The 10,515-nt window shown below is 35.2% G+C and overlaps 1 protein-coding gene across 1 annotated transcript; it reads right to left on the reverse strand.

The window, feature by feature from the left end:
- Nucleotides 1-3,434: 3,434 nt before the first annotated feature.
- On the reverse strand, nucleotides 3,435-8,930 carry LOC148275309 (uncharacterized). Its single transcript, XM_088235886.1, has 3 exons — nucleotides 8,083-8,930; nucleotides 7,188-7,487; nucleotides 3,435-6,249 (listed from the first exon to the last, which is right to left on the reverse strand). The coding sequence occupies exons 2-3, from the start codon at nucleotides 7,444-7,446 to the stop codon at nucleotides 5,474-5,476; spliced, it is 1,035 nt and encodes a 344-aa protein (XP_088092012.1). The 5' UTR covers nucleotides 7,447-7,487; nucleotides 8,083-8,930; the 3' UTR covers nucleotides 3,435-5,473.
- Between the last annotated feature and the right edge of the window lie 1,585 nt (nucleotides 8,931-10,515).

Raw genomic sequence — 10,515 nt, forward strand, 5'->3', positions numbered from 1 at the left:
TATTTATTATTATTATTTATTTTTATTTATAAATTTATTGCAAAAAAATAATATACATACTTAATAACAGGGAATCTATAGAAAACCAATTAATGTAAAATGAAAACGGAGTGTTCTCTGTTTATGATAATCTCCATCTAACATGGCACAGCCTGTTCTAAGATGGAGATTTTCTATACCTCTACATTTACTATCATACGCATGCGCACAAACACCCTTTTGTTGTACCACAATTTAATTTGTATGATTTTTTAATTTATTTCAGCAGAGAGAGAAAACACTTTTCAAAAGGGAATATGGAAGTCTAGGCATTTACAGGGGCTTATGACCTGTCATTGGCTGGTTTAAGAGGCCACTTTTTTTTAATTTTATTTTTTATTTGAAAATTTATTTATAAACCCTTACGGATTATTACACTCATATTACATAAAATAATATATACATTTTTCATTTATACTCTGTTGTTCAAGATAATATTTTTTACATCCTTAGAAAAGTTTGTCTGAGTCTTTTGTTTAGTTTTGTCTGGTAGTTTATTATATAATTTCAGTCCCTGGTTCATTAGTCTTGATTGTCCTTGTCTTGTTTTAGAAAGTTAACATACTGTGTAACATTCACTATTTTGCCCATGTTTCAAAATCCACATTTCCTCAACTCTTCCGTCTGTTGACTTTTGTGAAGTAAAAGAGCTGAAACCTTTATCACGTGTACAAAAATTGGAAAATTGTTTTCAGGCGTTGCCTAGTAGGTGATTTGGTTCAGACGAATGAATCTCACCCAACTACTCAATTAGAATAGAACTAGCTGACACGCTTAGATCAGCTACGTCTAAGGCGATAGAATAAGTTATCATACCTCTACGCAAACAGCGCACTAAATTCAGTGAACGCGCATTTGCGGTCGCAGGCTCTACGGCATGGAATGCTCTCCCAGCAGAGGTGCTAGGCTGTGAGGTGAAGTGATGTTTCGTACACAACTTAAAACCAACTTGTTCTCTGAATCATTTAAATTAAATCCGTTGCATGTCATAACAAAATTAATTGTTTTATTTATTCATCAACAATATTTTGAATTTGTCAAAATTTTTGTAGATAAGGACTGGATTCAACTTCCTGGGGAGCTGTTTATATTAACATATTACAACAGAGATGAAGAACATTTAAGAGAAGGTAATTTAGAAGTAAAGGCATCTACAGGGCTTATGACCTGTCAATGGCTGGTTCAAGAGGCCACTTTACACACTGTGTAACATTCACCATTCTGCCTATATTTGCACATCTATATTCCTTCAATTCTTTCGTCTGTTGATGTTTGTGAAGTTAAAGAGCTGAAACCTTTATTTATGCGGGTGAGATTCATCTAATTGAATTATTTCACCTACATACTAGGCAACGCCTGAAAATATTATTTTTTCAATTTCTATACTTCTTCATGGACCAGGTAATTTATCATTATGTAGGTGAAATATTGTGTGTAAAGTGGCTACTTAAACCAGCCATTGACAGGTCATAAGCCCTGTAGATGCCTATACGTCTATATTACCTTCTCTTAAATGTTCTTCATCTCTGTTGTAATATGTTAATTATTTATTTATCCATAAAATCACTTTGTAAAGCGCCCTTGAGGTATTTTATGACGAAAATAGCGCTTTATAAGTTATCCATAATATTAATAATAAAACATTCAAGTTTGTAAGTTAAGAATTCTTGATAGAAGTTCATTGTAATTGATTATATAAATAAAAGATGAGTGATACTTTAATCCACAAATTTGGAATATCCACTGACCGGTTTCATAACTTGCGCGACATCTTCGAGACTGGTATCTTGTGTATCTGTCACCGCAAATCACCAAATTCATGACTTTAATAAAAATACAGGAGTTAAAATCTTACATACAAATAATAAAGGGTTAAAAGTAAATAATATGGAAATATTTCACATTGGGTAAGCTTTTAAAAATAATGTTTCTTTGATCAATAATCAAACAACTTTTCAATATAGTCCTTTATACGATGTTCCACTCTAATGGTCACCCTATTAAACCTATTAAGCTTACCCCCTCCCTCCACCCCCTCTACTTTTTTAAACTATTTCTCGAGACGTGCCCGTCTCTTCGTCAGGACACCAATTAAATTAAATTTAATTAATTATCAAACAAGAGAATACTTTCATAATTTAATCAGTGCATATTTGTCCTAATCAGTGCATGTGCTTATTAAAACACACGTCTGTTGGTTTTATATTTTTGTGCAAAAACTATGGTGAAGGTGTATAGTGGGTTTTGCATGTCAGTTTGCATGTTGGTTTAATTGGTGTCCTGACGAAGAGACGGGTGCGTCTCGAAACCGGTAGACATAGAAAAGTCGGTAAGTGGTTATGTACAAATATTTAATAACATTTAGTAAAATGTTCGACCACAAAGTTAATGCTTTAAATATTAATAAAGATTATTTCATTCGATTATACCCGATGAGCGTAAGGTTCGCTAGAATGTCTTCGTTCCATTTTCCAATGTAAAGCGATTCAATATGGCTAATACCTTGGGAAAATCTCTCGACACATGGTAAACAGCATAGTACCTACGTGAGACTGAAAGCTTATGCTGATATATTTGATCTCCTACTTCACACCTGAAGTACTGTTTATAACTAAAGACGTCGTTTAAAAAGCCTTTAACGCCACAAACCAACAATTTCTCAGGGGAGTGCTAATGAGTTTTCGTTGATACTCTAAATAACACTCTGAGCATACGGACGGTTTCTCGTCAACAAGTGTCAACATATTGTATTTATAAGAGTTATCGTTGATACAGAGTATAATTACATTCAGAACACGCGAACGGTTTCTCGCCAGTAACAAAAACCAACAAACCATCATGTTTCCCCGCAAGTGTAGGGAGAGAGGATAGAACGCCATGTAACTCTGTTTTTGCATACGGATCTCGCTTCCTTTACATTCAGACATCTTCTCATGCACGTCTGCCGATCTTTCAGGCTTTCGACATGTCCATCCTCGAGTATTTGCTGGCATTGGTCACATGTCTTTCTCGGTCTTCCTTGATTTTTGCATTCATCAACATTAGCATCATAAATCTTTTTAGCCATTATTTCGCTGTCCATTCGCTCTATGTGGCCAAACTAACGCAAAACTCCTTTCTCGTTTTCGTCGATAATGCTTATCTCAGCCTTACATAATGTACGTATCTCGACGTCTGTGCATAATTTTACAAAGCATTCGTCTATTTCAACATAATTCACCTTACTTTCATCCTTGTTTTTCCAATTCTATACTTCACTCCCATATATAAGGGTCGGCACCAGGACTCCACTGTGAACTGCTTTTTTTCTCGCCAGTATTTTTTATTTTTTAAATAACATACGGTCGTACAAAAATAAAACAATAAACGCATATTTAAAATAAATAGACCAATTAAGTTATCATAAATTACTAACATATATATTTATACAAAACCAAAATACAATTTAATTAATACGAGCTATGAGCTAAAAGGAATGTTTGAATCTCTTATATGCATGGATGCATCTACTAAAGATATCTACTTGTTGAAAATAGTTTTTATAGCATGTACAGGCAAGTCTAATGAATGAATTCTGTGGGCAATTATTTTTGCATTTAGGTACATGGAAAAGTGAAGTTAGTTGAGTACTTACAATGAAGAGTTATCCAATTAGGTATGGTGAGTCTACGAAACCATTCAAGATTTAATAAAGGAAAACTAAACAACAATTAAGTGGCGTCTTTGTAACGATACCACTTTAAATTGAATAAGAGAAATATTGCAGTCATTATTAAAGATACCAAAGAGATATTCAATGGTTTTGAGATTTAAAAAATATATATAATCCATTGAGATATATTCACTTATACATGCCCGAGTCCTCAAAAATGATGACACTCAACTCATGCCCATCGCGTATTTGGTAGTTCTTCGACCGCCAGCCAGGCGTGACGCTAAGAATCGAAACCAAAATGCGGAGCCTGCTTGTTGACACAAATTTCGTGACCGAAAGCGTGTAAAAACCTTTCGGATGAACATGGTAAAATGGATTGTGTAAATTTTCATTAGTAAACATTTGTTCACGAGTGATTCACAAAGCTTAAAACAATTCATATTCAGATATAGATCTTATTTTTTATAAACGTCAAACTACGCCTAGCGGCGCAATTGCGAAGCTCGTCTTAGTTACAGGGATGCATTGAAATAAATACGTTTTTAAAATATAATAAACGTAAACGAGTTATTAGTATTTTTGCGTTCCACAAAATCCAATAAGAATAAATTGATAGGTCAAAATTCCTTATGGAATGAGGAAGTTCAGTGGTTTTTTTCAAATTTTTTATTTGTTAATAGACTGTTAAACTAATTCAAATTTTTTTTAAAAATTATTACAGATCGTTTTATCGGCGCTACGATTTTTTAAAGTTTTGTATTTCTGAAACAACTCCGCGTGTGACGTCAGAGGTTCATTTCCGCTTATTCTCATTCAGTTCTTCCTATTGGTCCAGAAGCGACAAGCAGACCGGAAATCTTCCATAGCTCTCAGATCATAGGTTGATTCACATGAACCAGTGACGTCATTTAAAGTAGTGCGTTTTTATCAAAATATTTTTTATTATTTTTTCTGTACATTTTCAAGAAACTTTGAATTACAATTTAATGCACTAATTTTTACCCCGCGTAAGAAAACATTTTTTGTATCCAATTTCCCGTAGGGCTGAAGTTCCTCATTAAAGGGAAGAATCTGATTGGGATTTACCAAAAACTAATGTTGATTGTTAACGTTCAAATACAAACTTTTTTATGTACCAATAATGAGTAAACTCCAATTTTCGGTAGCATATGCATCGTTGAATGCAGTCCTGGGTAAATAAACAAACTTAGTAATTATGTATTCGTTTCGTGTCACTACTTTTAACAATATTTTACTCTTTAGGGCACGTATTTGTAATAATATGTTAATGATTATTAGGTGCGGAAAGGAAACGATGATGATGATGAGTTTATAAGCCTTTTCGACTATTGAATTTACGTGAACCTAAAATATCCATTACTACACGGAAATCTTTGGCTGTAGTTGAGCGGCTTTCCCGGGTAATTTAAAGTCGTAGACAATGTATTTTTTCTTCCTAGTGAATGAAGTCATTTATCAATATTAAGAAATAGCTGAATCTCCTTACAGTAGCAACAGATTCCGTCTAAGTGAGCTTGCAGTTCTTCACAATCCTTGATTGAAGACACATCTTAAAAAAGCTTTTTGTCACCAGAGGAATCTAGAGTTTTATGTATTAACATATCAAAAACCAGGGTGTTATGGTGTATTTTCATGACTTCTTTGTATATCTCCTCTTTTCCACCTTCTAATAAGCCCCTAACATACAGGTATCGCGGTTTATTATATTAAAAACTAAAAAATACTTTTAATATGATTTTTCTTTGATGCTGCATAACTTCATTCAGAGCGCGCCGACTGTTTCTTGCCAGTATGGATCAAAGTGTGCTTTTTAAGAGCAGCTTTCCATGAGGTTGAAAAATTACATTCCGAACATCCGAACGGTTTCTCTCCAGTATGTTTCAACATGTGGATTAAAAGAGAACTTTTCTGCGATGCTGCAAAATTACATTCTGAGCATGCGAATGGTTTCTCGCCAGTATGTTTAAGCATGTGTCGGTTTAAATTTGGCATTCGTGAAAACGTAAAATTACAGACTGAGCATGCGAACGGTTTATCGCCAGTATGTTCAATCATGTGGATTTTAAGAGCTCGTTTCTGTGATGCTGCATAATTACATTCAGAGCATGTGAACCGTTTCTCGCCAGTATGTTTTAACATGTGGATTTTAAGAGCACGTTTATGTGATGCTGCATAATTACATTCAGAGCATACGAACGGTTTCTCGCCGGTGTGTACAAACATGTGTTTTTTAATATGATTTTTTTCTGATGCCGTATAGCTACATTTTGGGCATCCAAATGGTTTCACCCTAGTGTGTGTAAGCATGTGCCGATTTAAATCCCCCTTTCGTGAAAATGCATAATTACATTTCGGGCATGGGAACGGTTTCTCGCCAGTGTGTCTCAACTCGTGCTGCTTTAAACAATGCTTTGTGGGAGTTGTGTAATTACATTCCGAGCATCTGAATATTTTCTTGTCGGCATTACAAGTCAGTTTTGGTTCCGCAGTTTGAGACGGTAGGTTTATACTCGTTGATGATGCCGACTTGGTGTCTGAAAAGAAAAAAACATAATACTAACCTAGAGTTCCTCGCATTCAACATTAGCCTTTATATAACAGATCCTGGCTAGGGCTAGAAGGTAACTGTGTGTATTGATTAAAGCCAATCTACGCTAGAATCATAAGCACCGGATAGTTGCCTATAAATTACTATGACTTCTTTTATCATTAATAATAATTTTGACTGTATGTTTGAGTATTTTTCCTAAGGAATAAATTGCATTGCCGATTTATCGGTGTTCATTACGTAAATAAGTTCAAAATTGAGCAATCCATGTTGGCCAACACTGAAGTAAGTACTGTTGGCAATGTAGGTACAGATGTGGCGGACACGGCTGGTACTCGGTACTCAGCACTGTGGCCATAGTAAGTTTGTTTTTTTTTTTGCACCACAGACACACAGGCCAGAAAGCCCAATTACAGTGGTGAATTACATCACGGAACACCCAGGCTTGAGAAAAATCACATTTTAGTTTTTGTGTTCTCACCGGGAATCGAACCCGGAACCTTCCGTGTGTGAGTCAAGCGTCTTGACCACTACACCACGGAGGCCGCCTTGTAGTACTCACTCCTGCCCCCCACTCAAACTGCCTACCCATACACACTACTATTGACTACAATATTATTCCATGTATTTATTTCAAAACAAATATTACACCCTGGGGTGGTATTCTAAATCCTTACTAACCAAAAGAGATTAATTTGGGATATTTTTGCATGCGACAACATTTTCCTACATATACAGCTACGCTGATTAAACGTCAAATTATGTGTAAAACGTTTAATTATCAGTGTGGCCATATATGAAGGAAAGTAAAGTCACACGCTAAAAAAAAAAACTACGGATAACCACTATCTAGGGGGTTGAGAAGATTCAGAATGGCGACCCTGAATGGATAAGTGGAATACGAATCACTCTCACTAGAGTCACCTTTAGAGTTGCGACAGAATTCCAAACATTCTCGTTTGATATCGGGATAGTCAATGTCAATTTCCGTGAAGCTCGGTATATCACTCTCTATAATGTATTGTTGTCCAGTGCTGGTCCCCGGTTCAGCCTTCACGGCAGCAGCACCTGGCTCCTCGCTTCTGCAGGGCCACAGCGCTCCTTCCCCAGTATGGAGAATATCTCCTCCCGCATCGCCAGTTTCCGGTTCAGCCTTCACACTCACTGACGCGATCTGTTCCATAGTATAATACAAACACCTCGCTATATCCGAAGATCAAACACCTTAAATATAAACCATACATACAGAATATTAATAATAGCAAGGATATCTATAATATTGATAGTCTAAAAATGATCGATTGCGTCTGTCATGTAAGGAGCTGTTTCGCACGTATTGCGCCAATCAACTTGGTCCGGTAAAATTAGGGTGGGTGGATACTTATTTACTTTTTGGTTTTCTTTATTTAGTTTTTACCCGTGGGTGTAATTTTTGCTAGAGAAATCGAGTGGAGATTAGTCGGCCTTACGGTGAACCGTTTTGTGTGTTTACATACCAATTGATAAATTAAATAATTTTAAAAAGAATGATTTATTAAACCACCTTAAGTTATTTATTAATGCCGAACTATGTTGAACGCTCGACTTAAAAAGCGGATAGGAATTTGAGCTAAATTCTATAAGTATGATTCATTTTCGTTTGTTAAAATTTGTCATCTAAAACTTGGGGTGAAATTGACGGCTTAAATCTTTCGGTATAGTATAGGGTTGCCATATTTTGCTAGGGTCTCGTCGGGACGTTCTGGAATGGGGATATGTAGCAACAAAAAAGCAATTTTTTGATGGTTTTTCAGAAATATAATATATATGTTTTTCTTACTTTTTATGTGGTGCTTCATTTTTTTTACTGGGCCAACATCAATTACATAACTTTTTTCAATAGGGTTTTATGAGTAGGAATGGAAATTAAATACTCGCTAAATTTCAAAAATTGAAAAAAAAAATATTTTACAGAGCCCATCAACTTCCGCTCTATCGAGGCAAGATGATCTACAATTAATTTCTTAAGATACACCAATTGCTGGAAGCATTTGCAACCATATTTACACCTTCATAGTCAGTACGGCCGTAGAAAATTTATGTTAATTAACAGCGTTGTACTGTGTAAGTCTAAATCGGGACATTATAGGTTTCATCGGGATGTCTGGACAGAGGGCTCAGTGTCGGGACGTATGGCAACCCTAGTATAGTAGCGTCTCTCTCAGTCTTAAGGAAACAATGTGTATGTGGCAGAAAGAGTTTAAATTTCTCGCTTAAATTTCAATGAAACAACGTTGAAATGTCAAAACATGTTGAAAAAATCACAAAAATTTTGTATTATTTTCCTCTTTTTAGAATTTGTAGCCAAACATCGTTTAAATGCCACATTGTAAAATTGCAGCCTTTTTAATTCAACAACAATAAACAATGTTTCTCGATTTAATGAATTACGCCATACACGAAAAGTAACGCGTGTCAATTTTAAGGTTATCTACACGGACATCCGTAAGACTGTCGCGCTCTCGACTATTTAGCCATATAAATATTTTGTGGGGTACGATGCACATGGCTTGAGCGGTGCTGACATATGAAATGTAGCCTAAAACTCCGTTAATATATTTTTTTTAAAACATAAAATGTATAAAAGTCAGGTACTTGCATGAATCAACGCGAGTTATACAAAGTGTACCTGTGCGCGCACGCCCTTCCACGAATGACACTAGCGGCCATTTCGAGGAGGCACATAGACAATATAGAAGAAAGAAGGTCACGCTAAAAATAGTTTCAACAGTACTTACCTGGTCAATAAAGATTAAACCATAACTAGAATATATAATAATCTTTAATATACAGATAAACGTCGTTTTTCGCCAGTTTGATTTACGCCGATTTTCAATTACACCGGTTGGTGCCGGCGTGGAATTCCCCGGTTCGACCGACACCAGACGGTCGGTGGCGCGATTTTAATAGCAGGCGTACTTTTACATGTTGTTTTATTCTATTACCGTGTACGCGAGCAACTTTTTGTAAGTTTAAAATTGTTTGCGAGTTGATTTTTGTTTTGTGTTTAAGAAAAATAAAAAGGTTTGATTGTATTTTTTATTTTCTTATTATTAAAATATTTTATTAGTTAGCCATTGAAAATATGCTGAAACGACAATTTTGCCCTTGAATTAATAATTCAATAAAGTAGTTCTTAGATAAAAACGTCATATGAGCTACAGTTCAACAAATAATGGTTGTGGGCAAACATGGAGGAACATGCAGATAATTTTGCCCGCCATCAAATTTTTTAATTGTTTGAAATCGCATTTAAATATGACTGAATTTACAATTGTAACCTAATTCAATGATTACCAAGGTCATTCTTCGTAATTAAAGAGCAAAGCACAATTTACATTTTTTTGTAGAAAATCAACATAATTGCAAAAAAGCGGGCAAAATTGGACGGTTTCGCAGTATTCAACAAAAATCCAATTTGAACTTGTTGGTAGTAAAAAATGTATTCAAAAGTGAAGTTAAGGCTGCAGCTATTTTCCAAAATGCTGCATGCGACTACACTTTGCTTCATATATGGCTACACTAATCTAAAAACGTCAAATTACGTTACAAGCACAGTTTTATAATTTATAATTTCGTAAATCGAGATTATAAAACTTTTTAAAATTTATTTTTATTTAAGACACATAAATTTAAAAAAAAAAATAATCCAATATTTAACACAGACACATACAGAGTTTACAAAAAAAAATGGTTGTACAATAGGCACATTCAAAATCATTTCCTTGTTATTTATGGATGTAGTCACTCCCTTGGCCTCCAGGCACGTTTCGGTGTGTCTTTTTATTAGTGTATTATTTATTTATACATAATAGTACATATTTTCACACTAAATGTTGTGTAAAAATTCAAAATAAATATGAAAAAAGATTTTAAAACATAGCTACATAAACAAAATGAGAAAGAACCTTTAAAAAATTAAAATATATATTCTGATATACGAAACATATTCCTCAGCTTCCTGTCCAGTCCTTTTAGTAATCATAATAATAATAATAATCCAGAGAGAAGGCTCTAGGAGCGTCGCGCGGCGGCGTACAGAAAGTGGATGCGTCTCCGGCAGGCTCTGGCGACTGGATCCAGATGCAGCGCTGGACTGGAGACTTTGGCACAAATGTCGGCGGCTGAAGGACTCGACGTGGTCCTTGGAGGAAGATCTTCCCTTGAATGGACGTTTTCAAACGCGGCGTGATTTCCCGAACAAGATACCTGC

The sequence above is a fragment of the Micrasema longulum genome, unplaced genomic scaffold, assembly GCF_059751315.1.
Source record: "Micrasema longulum isolate JH-2025_06_02 unplaced genomic scaffold, ASM5975131v1 h1tg001462l, whole genome shotgun sequence".
In the NCBI taxonomy this organism is placed as follows: Eukaryota; Metazoa; Arthropoda; class Insecta; order Trichoptera; family Brachycentridae; genus Micrasema; species Micrasema longulum.